Consider the following 17562-nt stretch of genomic DNA (forward strand, 5'->3'; position numbering starts at 1 on the left):
GTAGAAATGGGAAAGCAAGATGGGAGGAAGGAGAGATGGAAGGTCTGTTTTCATATTAATCTCATATTAGAGTTAATTTCTTATTATGTGCATAGTGGAAAAGAGTCTACCTTTTTTTGGTATAAGGATGTCCTAGCAAACCTATTTAATTTTAACTTTTAACTATCCTTTTTCTTTTCTTGGGTGTTTAGTGCTGCTGTGGCAATCTCTGCTCTTAGAAGAACTATGTGGATTTCTCCAGACTTCCTCCCATTCTCTGATTCTCCTACTTGCAGTAAAAATTACTTGCCAGTACAAACAAACCCCCATGCAGATGAGCTTAAATTTAAGGAGGAGAACCTGGGAGAAAGCAGTTGAAATATATTTGTCTTCTGAGTAGGAGAGGTACCTTGTTTCTATAGTTTTTTCTGTATGTGTCTAGGCAAATATAGGTACATCCTCAGCAAACATTAATTTGTAATGCCTATTAGCAGTGCTGGAGGAAGCATTCAAGAAGGAAACATCTATCAAAAAAAGCCTTCAAAGAAAATTTCAGAATATCTAGTCCTGTTCTAGTGTATTTTAAGTTCAAAAGGGCAATCTAGAGGTATAGGTGAATATGTGTTAAGATGTACTTAATGTATTTAACTGAAATTACAGGGGTTTTAGTGGAAAATTGTAGGGTAGGGCTGAATGACAGAATACAATCTACTGCTGATCTACTAGTAAAGGGATTGTTTAATGTTAAAGAAGATAAAAATTATTTAAAAAATTATGAAATCTTTCACATGGCCCAGCCTACATTGTATAAGTTGCTTGAGAGATTAGTTGCAAAGTAGGAATGTAGGACATGACAGGTGAATTTCCTTTCAAGAAAGATGAAAGTGAAGTGCTTAAGTGCTTAGTATGCAAATTGTTTAGTGAACCAGAGTTGGAGTAGCCAAAACTAGAGAAATTTCAGAAATTCAAGTAGAAGTAAATAAGTACTACAATGTAAAAAAAAAATTGAAAGACCAGTAGCTGCAAAAGAAAAAATAATTTATGAAAGTCATAATTTTAGGACAGGTATTTTCAGACACATTAAACATAAATATAAAAATTGTTATATAGAAAATGATGGAATTTTGTTAAAAGACATGTAAGGTAAAATTAATTAAAATAAAGCATGCTTATCTCTCCTGATAATGTTCTTTTATCTGCCATACACAAATGAAGTTTGAAACTTATTGCTATATGTTGTTTGTGAGATATGGACTTAAGCAGGAAAGGTTAGATATTGTTGGTAAATAAGTTAGTGCATTTTACTGTATGTGCAGAGAGAAGAGAGAATTTTTTTGAAGTTAAAAACCTGTTGGGGATTTATTAACTTCCCTCAGCAACTTAGGATCACCTGTCTTCTCTTCATATTTTGTGTTGTTAGCACTGACAGCTTCATAGCAGTTGCAGTTTTTCTTTGATGCTGTGCACTGCTGAACAGGTGTTATAAGTCACCCAAGAGTTCTGAAATTGAGTACAAGATGAAGTGACTTATGTCTAAACTTTTGGAGAATCAAAGCCATAATAATATTTTTGAATAATTAATTTTATGAGCTTTGGTTTTATGTAATCATTGTTTAGATTAAGACTGAGCATATTAAGTTTATGTATCAATCTGATTTTTTTTCTTCTCCTTCTTAAAACTTGGGAGTTGATTATGTTTAACATGCAACCTGCTATTACCTAAAATATAAAAGGCTGCTACCCTGTTTTCAAATATTATTTGCGTGTTCAGTTTTACAAACAGTTGTGCACAATATTCTTGCTTTGATTGCTAAGATTGCAAAAGAGCGTAAGTATAGATGTCTGTATCTACATACTGATTATAAATATTTATTGTATTTACTTGTAAGTACATGAAGTAAAGTATATTTCAAAGACCAGTCACAATAATAAAAAGCCAGAGTTTGGAGAGAGGGAGATTAATGTGTTAGTGACAGTAAACTGACACAGTTTAATTACAGGTTTTAATATTTAATAGAATGGTACAGTGCTTTCCACTTTCATAGTTCAAATGTGAAACCCTAATTTATCCTCATGACATCCCTCTAAAGCACCTAAGTAATACTTATCCCTTAGTTTACAAGCAGAGAACGGGGTTTAACCTTGGTACCAAACTGCACGGCAGAGTTTAAATTCATGGCTGTCCATATTCGTCTCTGCAGCCAAACTGTACCTCTACCAGGGCCTTGTGGTGGCTGTTCAAGGCTGTGTTGCAACCTGAGCAAAGCTACTGCCTATGGGTTGAACCTTCAGCTCTGCCTGGTGTTGAGCTTGAGCCTTCCTGACAGCTATTGCTAGGCCTTCTTCTCGTATCTCTTAAGACAGCTCCCTCTTGTTGCTTGTTCAGATAGTTCCTTATTTATTCACCCAGTCCCGTGTTTTCAGAGAAGTGGTAGTGTAGAAATCCTATGCATGATCTGTGTTTGAGTGGGAGAGGAAACAGCCTAGAGCAATCACCTGACTGTAAGTGAACTCAGTCAGGTTCATTTCACCCAGTTGTGAAGTGCCTAGTTGAGAGACATGGAAATAGTCATGTCTTGACCCCAGAACAGGAATGACGTGGGCAGTGTAAGCTGAGGCTTCCTTGGCGAGACCATTAGGATGCCTGGCTGTTGCCATGGTGGGAAGGTGGTTTGGACTTATACCTGATCAGACATGGTTTCTCCCTGCCTTGTTGGTTCATGGCTATCAGCTGAAGACTGCTAACAGTGTTGAAAGATGAGTGAATTACAACTGTAGCTGGTGCTGCTTACATGAACTCTGAAATTTCTTTATACAACCTCATCAAAAATTTTGATCATACTAAGTGTAACCTATATAAGATCTTTTAAGAAAATAATCATTCTGAGTCAGATGTATCTGTAGTACTGTGCTGAACAGCATCGTAGAGCTCAGATCCTTGACTTGGCATCTTCACCTTTTACAGTCTTCTGGCCTCCTGGCTTAAAAATAACACTGGTGTGAGTATAGCAATACTGAGCTCCTGGGAAAGGTATATTTGGGATCATATTGGGAGAAATAGCCTTGGTGGGGCAGTGCTGCTGTCCTGGGGCAGTGGACATACTTGTTTTGTGAAGGAACCCTGTTCTTAAAGAATCTGTGGTAGCTGTGTTGAAATTTAATCTTCTAGCACAAACTGACCAGTGAGCTTTTTGATAAAATGTAAACAGTTACAGAAGGAATTTATTTTTTCCCCTAAATAGGGAAGCTTAGCTGAGGAATCTTGGCCTATTTTTAATTCAGTCTGAAAGCAACCATACCAAGATTATTTAAAGATAAATATCCATTGAGGTGAAGAAAAATATAAGTGCATTTTGTATACTGATTCTTTTACATAGTTCCTCTTCACTGCTCTTTGTGTGTTAAAGCAATGAAATATTTAAACTATTTGCAAGGTGATACTGCAAACCTGGGTCTGCAACAGCTGCACTACTTATTCTTGTGAGGCTTGATTTCCCTTTTTGTCTTGTTCCTTGCAGCCAAAGACTTGCATGTATGTTGTGTAGCTGACCAAATTGAAACTAACGTACTGAAGATAGAAGCACTCACAGAAAGAGGAGGTTTTTCATTTCTTGGTTTTTGTACTGTCTTGGATTTGATTCCTGTCTTTTGAAACACTGTGTGTTTCCTGTGGAAGGCAGGAGAGTTCATTCACATCTTATTAATTTAGGTATATATGTGTGTACATGTATGTGTGTGTATATATATATAGCAGTGCAGTGTTCCCAGGTGTAGGCTCTGAAATGGGAGGCAGTTTAGGAAGTTGTTGAGCTGGAACAATTTTTTGTTTACTGTCTCAGCAACTTGTAGACAAGATATCCCTCTGACCCTTTAATCTTCTAATTGTTTTTTCACTGAATAAAAATTGCAGCAATTCCTTCAACCACTTAAAAGCTTCATCTCCGTGGCAGAGCTGCAAGTGGGAAATGGAGGCTTGAATTAATAGAATCAATGGTTTTTTTCCTATACGTCTGAAGAGTTGTAGCTATCTTTGCTTTTCAGATTCTCAGGACTTCTGTGACAAACCCCCAGATTTTTACAAATCTATATAATTTTCCTTTCCTGGCAGTATTCTTCTCTTTTTTTGGTTCAGAGGTAACATGGACATGGATTTAAAAGAGAGAGATTGTGTAATGTGATTCAATTTCTAACATCTTTGCAAAACCTAATAGATAAACCTAGATAGAGATTACACAGTTGTGACAAGTCCAAAATAAAAATGTTAACTTGAGTCTCGGGCATGCTTAAAGCACCTTACATCTGGTACGGTGATGCCTTACCTTGAGCTGAGTCCGACACTCATAGGTAAGTACATTTCAGTGTTTTCAGTTTGAAGACCTTTTAAAAAGTGTCCAATGGAGTTGCAGAGGTCTTCAGAAAAATAGAGGTCGCTAGATGGTGCAAGAACTTGTTTTAGTTAATTTTGTCATCCTTTAGAAGAGGCCACTGGGGAAAGTCACTGGTCTGAGCTGCAAAATGTGAGTTCTAACAGCCTGTGACCGAAGCACTACCTGATGTAAATCTGGTCATTTCAGTTGACACCAAACTAATTCAGATAGAGTTGCTCTGAATTGACTCTGTGCAGATGACTTTGCCTATGTAAAAATGCTTCCTTTGGAAGCAGCATGGTCTTAAATAGCTGTAACTCTTATTTATGATGGAAATGCCTTTAGTGCTTTAAGACTTTGGATTTGTTTGGGGATTTTTTTACTCTTTGTTTAGCTTTGCAGAGCCATCACAGCTCAGAGGCACCGAGGTGATGATTCTCCTCATGTTCATCAATAGCAGCGCTCACTAGCAGTCACTTAAACCTGAGCAAGATTGCTGAAGGTACAGGAATTACACAGGTGTTTTGGGGAGAATGGTTTTAACGTCACAATCGTAGAAATATAAATCAAAGTCTTAATTTTCCCTGTAAAATCATTTTGGTATAAATGCTGAGATGGGAGGAAAAAACCCTTCACCTTAATTTTAATGTTTTGTTAGAGAAGAGAATATTATTTCTTTAAATACCTATTCATAGACTGTAATTTTTAAGTGCTTAAGACTACTGAGGAGAAATTTATGTCTATTTTAAAGAATGTTTAGATTAAAACCAAGGCATTCAAAACAGGAGAGAACACAAATCCAAAAACCTCTGCAGTAGTCCTCTCCCCTGGACTGAAGAACCTCCTTTCTTTATATAGAACATAATGATTTCTTTTCTTGCTGTTTGCAGGTGCTCCTGACCCAACAGCAGGTGCTAGCATAGATGATGAAAATTGCTGGCATTTGGATGAGGAACAAGTTCAAGAACAAGTTAAACTCTTCCTCTCCCAAGGCGGATACCATGGATCAGGGAAGCAGCTCAATTTGCTATTTGCAAAGGTGTGTTGAGTACTCTGAACCCTTTTTCTCTCCCATGTTCTTGAAGCCAGTCTGTACTTGTTTGCGTCTTACACAAAGTACTGTTCTAAAACAAGGCAAAATCTTGGGAACACAATGTCAGCTTAGTGAGTTGTACAGCAGTGGACTGCAATCTGATGTGTCTTGATCAGTGTAAGGATATGAAGTAACATTTCAACTACCTACAGCTCTGCTGTTCTCTTCCTTCCCACCCCTAAAACGTTGGAAAAACCTGTAGAAATCAGTTTTACGGCATATTGCATAATGCACCTGTGGATTACATGTGGAAAAATTCTCTGAAGAATTGCAATTGGATGCTGAAATCAAAATTTTGTTCAATTTGGGAAGGCAGACTAATTTTTCTACTTAAAAATTTGACATTGCACATATAAATTGCATTTCTAACTTAACAGAAGCAGAATATTTAACATTGCAGGATATTGTCTGTACTGCAATTTCTTTGCTTTTTTTTCAAGTTTGTATTAAAAGACTCGTTTCCTAGGTGCGAGAGATGCTAAAAATGAGGGATTCAAATGGAGCTCGCATGTTGACGTTGATAACAGAACAGTTCATGGCTGACCCTCGTCTGTCGCTTTGGAGACAACAAGGAACCACAATGACTGACAAGTATAGGCAGCTCTGGGATGAACTGGGTAAATGCATAGACTCATTTAGGTGTTGATGTGTATAATAAAGGAACAATTACATATTGGAAATTGAGAAGCTGTTACTGTGGTACTAGGCAAAGCAGATTAGACTTTTCTGCAGTTTTCCTTGTTCAGTTAAGGTTGGGTGAAATTGAATTTCTCATCTACAGCGTAAGACAATTGCAGTTGGAGAGGAAACATGGTATGAAAGAAGTACAATTCCAACAGGTTGCAAGTACTTTAGGATATAAAAGGAATAATGCAAAAAGTGGAAATGTAGCTACACAACTGAGGCCGAATATATAAGCTGCTGGTGCTAAACTGGAAAGGTTAAGGAAGAAATCAATTCACAACTAGAGAAGTCCATTACTGAGTAGGAAAGGAGATCAAATAACAGAAGAGTAACATGGTTACTACTGCTTTAGGGGAAAGGTCACCAGAAAGATGACATAGTTGTATAATTAAGAGAAGAACACAGGATGAAATGGGAAAGGAATATTTAAACTGGTGAGGTCTGAGCACACTTGCTCTAAAGTATTCCATAAACTGACTAATAAAGTTTTTAATTACTGCTTCAGAAATTTTCAAAATCTGTCAGAATTTTGTCATAGAATGGTTTGGGTTGGAAGGGAGTATAAGGATCATCTAGTTCCAACCCCTCTGACATGGATAGGGACATCTTCCACTAGACAGTTTGCTTAGAACTCCATCCAACCTGGCCTTGAACACTTCCAAGGATGGGGTATCCACAACTTCTCTGGGCAGCCAGTTCCAGTGCCTCACTACCCTCACAGTAAACAATTTTTTTCCCAATATCTAATTTAAACTTAATATTATAGCAGACAAAGCTCTGTCAGAGTCTAGATATAAGTGTAGCAAGCATTTCACTTCGTCATTTTTATGATCCCTTGACTTGCTGGGAAATAACAGTTTTTGTCAAACGGGGCACATGGCTAGCTGGACATACGTGCAGCATCCCACCATCCTGAGAACTGGAGGGTCTCATGCTTCATTGCTTATGTGGGTTAAGCTGGTAGGTGGTGAGAGGCAGAAATGTGTTCTTCACAGCAATCTTAACACATGCTGTCAATGAACATAAAAGGTTTTGTTAAACTTTTGTAGTGGCTCCTGTTGTTCCATAAGTTTCATATTAACATCATTTTCTTGACAGCACCTGTCTGAAGGTAGACGAGGTGGAATCTATCTGCTGCAGCATTGAATAAGCAATACTTTTGGATTAATTCAATTTAATTTACCTCTATTTAATCAGAATTCTAGATACCATTCCCAAAAAGCTGCAGTGGAACTGTCAGCCTCACCACTACCTGAGCTGCTGAATCTGCAGTCTGAGGCAGACTGTATTGTTTCAGTCATGAACTACTCTGTCACCTCTTAACAGTATCAAAATATGTTGATCATGTACTGTGGTTTCAGTTGCAAATATATTTCAATCACTTCATGTGTGCAGTTTGCAAAGGGTAGAACTTAAGTTGGTTCTTCCACCTCCAGATAGTGTTTGTTTTGCTAAACTGTCCATTTCTTCTTCCCACCAGTGCTTCCACTGGTGCTTAGCAAGTTCCCTCCAAAATGCTCTTAATTGAATGAATCTCTCCAGCTTCACTCCTGTCTGATGTGAAAGTTACAAGCTTCTGCAGTGTTTTTGCTAGGATTTTGCCTTGAGTTTCACTGTTTTCACATTAAACACATCCCTTTTTCTGTGTGTAACCTGCATATCAAAACAAACAAACAAAAAAGAAAATAAAAAAGTGAATGTACTGAAATTGAGGGAGATTTTAAGGGAGACCAGATTTACAATAGGATACTGCAGAAGGAAAAGCAAGATGGCCTTGGCAACATACAGTCTCTGCTCCTAATGGAAGAGGTAACTCAGACCTTGAGGTTTAAGGGAGTGATGGTATCGTTATGTTACAAAGTCATGTTTGCTTCCCCTCTTGTCATCTTCTAAGATGTCGGAGAACTAAAATATTAACAGAGGGAGTGAGACAGGCCTTTGCATACTTACCTTTTTGTATTATCGGTTCAGAGTAATCTGGGAGTGGCATATACGTATGTCTTTTAAAAAAGTGTTTTGTCTGTCCTCTCATTTATTTCACAAGTAAGTAGCAATTTAACATTGTAGTTATGGAGAATTTTAGGACATAAAAAGTATGTAAATATAGACTCTGTTTAATAAATGTTTGCTTGCTTGCCCTGTTATGCTGTCTGCCAACTGCTAGGCATATGGCCACTTTGTCAGTTCTATCTTGACACAGATTTTTAAGCATACTTAAATAACTTCAGCTTTGCTTCTTGACCAGGTCACTTGAGCCTTTCATTAGAACTTAACTGGTGCTTCCTGCCTGACATTGGGCATTGGCAAGGGTACTGGAAGGACACATTGAGCTCTGATCAGTTCTTGTTGAATTTTATGGTAAATTGTTTATTTCAGTAGAAGTCACATTGGGTTTGAATGTTTCAAGGTGCTGATTTGAAAACAACAGCAACAAAAACCCCCACACCTAAACCAAGAACAACAATAACAACAAAGCCCCCTAAAATAAACCATTGAAACCACCAGTCAAGACCCCTAAATGAAATACTTCAGGTCTAATATAATTCTGGCAATTTTTTAGTATAGACACCTGATTTCATAGGCAATTTACAATTCAAAAGCATCATATTAACAAAAAACACCTTGCACATAAGTAGGTAGTTGAGTTTTAAAACCTCCAGTTTGGGAATAAGAATATAATAACTATCCCCTTCAGATTCATCTGTTGTACATCAAAGAATTGGATGAGCTAATTGCTACTTATGGAATGCCAGAGGTATTCTATTGGAAGGATCAAGGTTACAGGTCAGAGCTCTAAGGTTGCTTGTGTACTTTTCATACTAGAAGAATTTAGATGTAATTTCAGTGATGCACTAGTGAATGCTTCCAGTTTGCCACAGTGACACATGAATTCCACTTTGCAGAGTTTAGAGCAGAGTTTGAATTCTTCATGTTGTTGCTGTTTAAATGGTGTCTCTACATAATTTTCATATCCTGATCTTTAGTTGTTTGATTCTTGGTGACCATGGTTGAAAACTTCAGTATGTCATAATGATTAATTATCCGAAACCCCTTGGTTTGCCTTTTAATTAAATTGCATTGATAAGATGAGAAGATATGGAAATACACAGTGAATAATCACTGATGCCTGTTGAGCTGAAATCTCTGATTTGAGAGAAAGGTCAGTTAAACTTCTTTGTAGTCTAAGTGAAAAAAAATGGACCATGAATCTTAGTACATCAAGAAGTTGTTAATATTTATCCATGAAAAATTAAGTAAAAGTTGTTTGTCCTCTGCAAAACCAAAAATATTCCCTTAAAAAAGGGGGAAAAATTGACTTTGTGCCTCAGCCCAGGGATCATGATGGCTCCAAGGCTCTGCTTTGGAAGTAAATGTTGAGTACTGACAGATGCCAGACATTGGGAAGAGACTGTTTTGTCAGCAAATGGGATCTGCAAGTTAATTGGTGTTTTCTGCAGGCTTCTGGCTGTGAAATTAAATTGGAAGCCCTTTAGCCACATGGATAAAACAGGACCTGAATACAAATGGCACATGTCACCATCAGGGCCCACTGTGAAACAGTAGTGTTCCCATTTGAACACTGTGCCATTACAGATCATTTAAATATGGGGATTACATTTAAACTAAAAGCCCCATTTGCCTCTTACTGCAATTTAAAAGTCCTCTTAGCTAAAGCTAAGTGACAAATTAAATGAAAAAAGTGCCCACATTTTTAAAGCTGTAATGCAAAACAACCTTTTATTGCTTCTCAAGTGTCACGAATGAATCATTATACTTGTCAACCCTAAACCAAGCCATAATTGGAGCAGCTACTGTTATCAAAGTGGGGCTGCTCTTGTGACAGCTTAGTAAAGCTGAAACTGTTAAATTAAATCCCAGATGTTTAATCTGATGAAAGTAGTCAAGTAGAAGAATCTAAGACAATCTGCTGCTTGATGGAATGATGGAGCCCAACACCATGTCAACATGTAGATTACCGGATCAGATTTATTTTTTTTTCAGTGAACTGCCATTTTCGGTATCATCTTACTGCTTGCCTTCATGGTGAAGAAACTTCCCATAATTTGCATATTTCAAAACAAACATTTCTAGTAGATTTCCTCCATTTTGCTATGTAAGAACTCTTTAAGGGGAGGAGAGGTGGTTTCTTTAAATTGTGGAATAGTTTCTTGTGGAGTAGAAATATGATGGCTGTGTCATGGAGAAGACGCTGTGTCCAAAGGGCTCTTTGGCAAGGCAGGACAGTGGATAAAATTGGAGGATGTGTTCCGGTTTTGCATCATGCTGATCCTGGTCTCTGTTGCTCATCTTATTTTATGATGTTGAGGAGAACTTAAGTGGTACTCTGTAGTTTCAGAGTATGTAGTACCTTCCACATTTTAATGCATAACCTTTTCCTGTCTACCTCAACCACCTATTGGCATCCAGAGTTTTTAAGCATAGGGACCTCTTACCATACTGCAGTGAGCTTCATTCATACGATAAAGTTTTTTCCTAGTGATATGCTTAGAATCCTTTCTGTTATATACTAAATATATTCTAGCATACTAACTGGGCTGTTGCTATAAAGATATTTCTTGAGTGGAATAACATGTCTTTGCTGTAGTAGTTCTAATAGTAGTTCTTCACTAGTACTTTGCCCTGTTACAGGTCGCTTTTTAAATGTTGAATCAGGCTGATGAGCTGTTTTGATTTCACTCTTGCTGATATTTTGGTCATTTTCTGGATTAGAACGATAAATTTTTGTGTTAAAATTTGAACTAAAATATCATTTGACAAGGTCATATAGATATAGTGATATAGAGAAATAGTACAATATATTTCCTGGTGGATTATGCCTAAATTTTTACAAGTAGCACTTTGTTCCTCATCTAAACCTTAATTCCAAATGTTGAGTTTGAGCAAGGAATCATCATAGATTGATTTGCCAAGGGCAAACTAATGATCAAGTGTTAAATAGTGCTCTTTTTTTTATTTTAGTTTGGAAACTGCTAGGAATTTTTCTGATAGAAGTTTTTATAGTCATCTCTAGAAAACAGCAAGTTTTCTTTTAACCTTAACTGAGTGTAACTATTTTCCATCTATATTTCTATCTCAGGCATTCCTTTCCTTTGCAGTTAGAGAGACAAACTTGTATGAATGGGACATGCCAGCTGTTCTAAACAGATTATCTGTGCTTAGTACCTAAGTGGAGAGGGGAAAAGGACAAAAGCTGGGGTTGTTGCCAATATGCCCCTAGAGAAATTCCTTCCTGATACCAGATTTGATGACTACTCCAGGGCTGCCATGAAAAAGAATCGATAAACTTAAGCATTCATTACAGTTTTGTGCTCTAGTACCATTTTTCTGGAGCTACATGTTTCATGCAGTCCTTTTTAGAATCAACTTCTCCCCACATTTTATGGTATTTAAAAAATGGTACAACAAGGTCTTAAATTTCAAATCTGAGTGCCAAGTTTATATTCCTATTGTTATTATATCATTGAATATCCCGAGTTATAATTGCATCGTGTTCTGTCTTATAGCTAAGGAAAGTATCCATGCCCTGCATCTGTAGAAAATAAAGTTAATTTCAAATTTCTACATATACATTAGTCAATTGCACATAGCACATTTCTGGCCTTAATGTGAAGGCTGTGGGTAGCCCTGTATTTCAAAGGAGGTGTGATGCACCATTCTTGGAACCATTACCATTGGTCTTTCATCGTGGGACTTCCTGAGTAGAGTGGTAACTTACACATACTTGTGCCTTAAACTGTATCATATCCAGTAGGCTGTCTTTGCATAATTGATAGTTGCTTTCATTTTCTTTAGTCTTAGCTGTCATGGTCTTATGAAACGTGTACTTCAGTTCATGTGCTTAAGGTTACACCTGCTTTTTCACAGAACAGGTGATATGGTTTGAAGCTGGCTCCCTGCCAAGTCTCCAAACCTCACCACCAGAAGTGTCCCCCCCCCCCCCCAAACCTCAGGGAGAAGAGGGAGAAAAAAACAACCAACTAAGAAAACCCGAAACGAGAGAGACAGCTAAAGTGATATATATATAAATATATTTACACTTATGTTACAATTGAAATATATATACAATTTAAAAATATATAGAATTTCACAAGGGAAGGGGAAGGGGAAAGGGAACAAAACCAAAATAAAATATATATATATATATATATATATATATATATATATATATATCCCAATCAGTAGTCCGAGATCTAGTAACTAAGAGTTAGCAAAGAAAATATCCCACCACTCTCCTTGGGACAACCGAGAGTCGCTCCGGTACGATCGCCGGCAACGTCGGCCTCCCAAGGTCGACAAGGCCTTACCAGGCCTCGCTCCCCAACACGGCAGACTCAACAGCAGGGAACCTGCACCTCCAAGCCGCCGGAAGGAAAGAGAGCGAAGGCCTCTCCTCCTTTCTTCTTATAATCTGGCTTATGTAAAAATCGTAGGGAATACTGGGTAAATCTGGACCCTTCCTTGGTTACAAAGTGGTCACCAAGGAAGGCCTAGCCCAAACCACCACAACAAGCTGTTAATATATGTCAGTGTCTTTGAATGATTTGTGCTTTTGGAGGCACTAAATTAACAGTACGTCAGAGCTAGCATCACAAGATAATTTTTCTGCTCTAAGGCCTGAGTTATGGATGACAGCTTAAATTGCTCTTATGGCCTTGCAGTGTCTCAGTTGTTCTGCCACCTGGGTCTGCCCAGTGAATAAAGCCAGGCTGCAGTTCTCCAAAGATGGATTTTGTCTGCATTTTCTGAGGACTGTTACCTTCCTCCTCCATTATGGACATTGCCATAATGGTATTTGAAATGAGGATGTATGAGGCCAGAATATGACAGAAGGCTTTGGTTGGTTGTGGGTTTTTGTTTGTTTTGTTGGATTTTTTTGTAATTTCACAGTATATTGTGAATTAGAAGGGACCTACAAGGATTGTGGAATCTAGCTCTTAAGTGAATGGCCCATATGGGGATCAAACCCACAACGCTGGTGTTAATAGCACCTTGCTCTAACCAAATGAGCTAATTCTGTGGCATTTATCAGATTTGAGAAATAGTGGTTACAGTAATTACTTTTGGTCTATAAGCATAGTTTGAGGGGCTTATTTTTAATATCATACAGAAAGTTACTTTTCCATTCAGTTCACTTGGATGGAAAGTACTTCAGATTTCTTTGAAACAGTTCTTGTAATTTTTATTCCGAAGATGTTGAACTGATTTACTTATAAATGTCCTAAAAAATTGTTGCGTAAGGAACTGGTACAAAACTCATTGCATCCCTGACTGTGGAATCACATCTGCCAAGACTAAGGGCAGAGTTTTACTGTAAGCCAAACTGGTTCTTAGCATTGGTTTTTTTCCTTCTTCTCATCCTTCATTTTTCATATTTCACTAATGCTAAGCTCCCACTTAGTTTTCCAGTGCCACTTCTGGTAAATACCGGAGCTAGAGAAAGTGATAGATTCATGAGGAGGAATTACTGACTCTTCACTAATTTCTGAGCTTTACTGTGGTTCAGCAATGTAGTGTTGTGATATTTTCCATTTTACTGTCCTGAATGGACACTGGAAAAATAAATCAAAAATTGGAAAAGTAATTTAAAATGAAAAGTGCAAGAATCTCAATCTGCTTGGGTATGTCAAAGAGAGACAAAAGAAATCCTTTGTAATTTAAGATAACCTATGTAGACTAAAAATTAGATAGGGAAGACAATTCTTCTAAACGAACAAAAGGTAGCTAAAAGTTGTAGTTGGAGCTGGAGAAATTTAACTAAAAATAAGCTTAGAATTTTGGTTTGTGGTAGTCAGGCAGTAGACTGTCTAACCAGGAGCTGTGCTAGATTCTTGTATTAGAAGTTGTAATTCAAGTATACTGTTTTTGTAAAAACTCAACAATCGTGTTTGGGCTGGAAGATGAAAATGACTTGTGAAATGTTAGAGTATAAAGGAATTCAGACTAGACAATCAGAATTTGTTCCTCCGACCAGTTACAGTGCATTATTTACATTCTGTGAGCACAGTTGTGACCATCATAATTCCTGCTCTGTGAAGGGAGTGTTTTCTCTTGCTCCACTTTTTTTTTTTTTTTTAAAGGAGAGATATTTTCATCCCTTTCTTTTATGAATATCTTATTTTGTTGGACAAACATCAAGTTTTGCAGTTTTGTATCTTCTTAAGAAAATTAGCTGGGAGAGAAATTCATTCCTATCAATCATAAATTTAGATAGAAATAGCTTAGTGCACTTATAGTTAGTAGTCACATTAACTTTTCTTCTGAAAATTGTTAGTCTCTGAAAATAGATGGTAACTTCTGAGAGTGTATTACTAGTTAAAGTACTTAATAAAATATACATATTTTGGGCAGGAGCATACTTTGTGCTCACCATCTGGCTGTAAACATTGGCAACTACTTAAAATTGTAAAGAATTACATTAAGATACTCATGAAGGACTATTTTTGTAATGTATGTGTTAGTATTAGCAGTGCTTTTACCCTCAATTGATTGATTGTAAAGAAATGATCGAACAGTTTTGTAAATATGACTCAAGTTAATAATTTGCATATTCTTTATACTTTCCTTTAGCTTTGTAGACTAATAGTCCATGCCTTGCTACAGCGATTTGCTTATAGGGTACTACAGATGCATGTAGTAGGGTACTACTCTAATGAGCATGTGACAGATCCTAAGTGATCCCTTGGGGAGATAGTAGTCTTAAACTACTATCTTAAACTACTTAAACTACTAAAGGTGCACTGTTAAACTGCACCTTTCAAGCTAATTCCTATTCTTATATGAAACCCTTTGGTTGAATAGGCAGAGCGTCTGCAAGGATGCAGCAGTTTTTAAAACATACTCAAAATGATGGAAGTGTGTGGTTGGTTTCTTTTTCTGTTGTGCTAAAAATTGAAAACATAGGAAGAGAACGCAGAAGTTTTTAGTTACTTGACACAGAGATCAGAGCATGTAGTTGCTGATAGCTGTTTCAGCCAAATACACATGTGCCTTTAGCCCTTGGAGCAGCAGCAAGAGAGAAAGGGAAACCTAAGGAATTAGGCAATTTAATGTGTCTCTGTTTTAGTCCTCCACCCTGTCAAATACACACTCAGAGGTTAGTGTGTAGAGGGGCAGTGATTCCCTCTTGCCATCAGTGCTGCAGGTAATCTACTGCATTAGTCAGCCAGATAGTGTGAAATGCATGGGGAGTGATTAGACTATCATACACAATACAATCAGCATGAAGCACTTGTCAAGACCAATACATCAAAGTTTAATTCAATAATAGAGTGAATTAGAGCAAAATGAAACATTCTGTTCTCCAAGAAACACAACACCCATAGAAAGCCTTTTTTTTCTGAAGGCTGAACAGAGAAACCAGAATGCATTAAGGAATTTTTATGAATAAAATTGCAACTTGGATGCAACGGAATGCTGAGAATAGTTTTCCTTGAGGTTCTTATTGAAGAGAGAACAGCACTGAAGCGCTTTGCCTGTCTTTACTATTACATAAAAGCAACTGTTTAATTGGAGCATTCTCCAGTGGGACTTCTGGTTATGTTTTGTTCTAATGGAGATCTCCCCAAATCTGGAGAAGGTCAGTGGCTTTGCCAGTTATTCTGAAGGCATTTGTCCTTCTCCTTGAGAGTCAATAAATACCATACTGTACCTTCTTTAAGTTTTCTAAGTGGCTGTCCCAGTGAAAGTGGGTGTGTGTTTAAAATACAGATGTAAACCATTTTAAAGTCCTTTGCTGACACTTCTACTTTAAAGAGTTCATAGGTTCTACCTGCTAGTATTGTTTCTCCTCTGGCACTTCCAGTGCTGGAAAATTATGCCTTTGTAACAGAAATGATTAGTCTCAAATGGGGCACAGTGGCAAGTGTGCAGCAAGTGCCGGAGCTGTTTTGTTTGCTGTACAAAGATAATGATCTTGATTACCTGATTGCATTTTCTTTGAAATGTTCAAATGCTACTAATCTTATAGCTTAGTTTTTAGGAAATAGTTGTGCATTAATGGGAAGGGCAAAGAAATATCACAGTAGATGTGCATCTGTTTCTTGCTTATTATAATTTTGAAAATGCATTGATTGGTCTAAAATACATGAAATGTAAAATTCCAAAGCGAAGGCCAAGTCTCAGCCATTGACTACACAGGTATGGTAAATGAGAACATGCTGACCTAAGCTTAGCTATACAGCATCCCTGACAAGAAAGCATAATGTTCTAGGAAAAGCAGATTTCTTGGAAAGACTGTAATCCAACAGGCAAACAGAATTGTATGCCAGGTCACTGGTCATGGTACATGTCCTAGCACCTCACTGAACTTGTTTCTCTCACCACCTTCCCATTTACTGGGTCAAGAGTAAAATATAATTGGTTTTATGAAAAGTGAGAAATGTTTAATCACAGTCCTTGCACTTCCTTTAGCTTCATGAATGCATGCACGCACAGGATATGTTGTTATTATGACATCTACTTTTACAGTGACTTAATGCTTCTTAATGTTTTTCAATTTGCATACTTAAATCCTGATCAATGTAAAGGCATGTGGTCCCTTTTTTCCCTTTTTTCCCCACGAATTCAAAGGTATGGATGTCTCCTGAGAGAAATAAAAGCACTGATGTTCCTTTATATGAATAAGGAAGGCCTGCATTGTTAAAACAGTAATCTAACCTTTTCTTTTTCTTTTGGGTGGTGTGACCAATACTAAAGATGAATGACAACTGTGCATTTTCAAAAGGAGGTCTGTCTGAACCAAAGGTCTGTTTTGGCAAAGCTGGCTTTTACCAAGTCAAGAAGATTAGTGTTGAGTCAAAATAGGCAATTCCTCACTGCAATGTGACAGCTGTAATACTCATTCTCTTGTGAAATTATTGCCAAATTGCAGTTGCAGCATGTCTTACTTTCCTATTATTTTGTGGGAAATTTTTTTTTATGTTGAATTATGATCATTTTACCACTGTGCTGTGAGGAGTTTTGTATTGGAAAGATGTAGGTTCAAGTCAAGGGGTCCAAATACAAACTTTATTTCTGGTTTTGTAGCATGCAGTTTGGGGTGGAGGGAAGATGTGTCAGCCTGCTGAGAAACCAGTATGAAAAAACACCTGGTGAAAAACACCTGGAGACAGGAAGAAGAGAGTGAGCTTGTGTTGAGAGAGAGAAAAACAGTCTGTAAACACAAATACTTCCTCTGGATTTTTGGTGTCTCTTTTTTATTTTATGAGACATTTGTTCATATTGCATGTGGCATTGGTGACATCAATAAATGTAGTCAAATATGTGAACTTAAGAATGCTAGGAGTGTGTTTTGGGTAAATTCTTTGGAGCATAGACTGTTGCCAACAGCAGTTTCTAAGCTGAAGACCGTGGAAATTGATTCAGATACCTTTCTTGCAAATTAGGAAGTAGCTGCCAAATTTTCTCCATAGGCCTTAT

At 37.3% G+C, this 17562-nt stretch overlaps 1 protein-coding gene across 5 annotated transcripts in view; it reads left to right on the forward strand.

The window, feature by feature from the left end:
• The window catches only part of ZSWIM6 (zinc finger SWIM-type containing 6), a 109646-nt gene that overhangs the window by 64474 nt on the left and 27610 nt on the right, over nt 1-17562 (forward strand). For all 5 annotated transcript variants that reach the window (XM_032674983.1, XM_032674982.1, XM_032674984.1 and 2 more), the window contains 2 exons: nt 5237-5385; nt 5906-6056. In XM_032674983.1, coding sequence (XP_032530874.1) covers nt 5237-5385; nt 5906-6056 — 300 coding nt within the window. The remainder of the gene's footprint in view (nt 1-5236; nt 5386-5905; nt 6057-17562) is intronic.

The sequence above is a fragment of the Chiroxiphia lanceolata genome, chromosome Z (genome assembly GCF_009829145.1).
Source record: "Chiroxiphia lanceolata isolate bChiLan1 chromosome Z, bChiLan1.pri, whole genome shotgun sequence".
Lineage (NCBI taxonomy): Eukaryota > Metazoa > Chordata > Aves > Passeriformes > Pipridae > Chiroxiphia > Chiroxiphia lanceolata.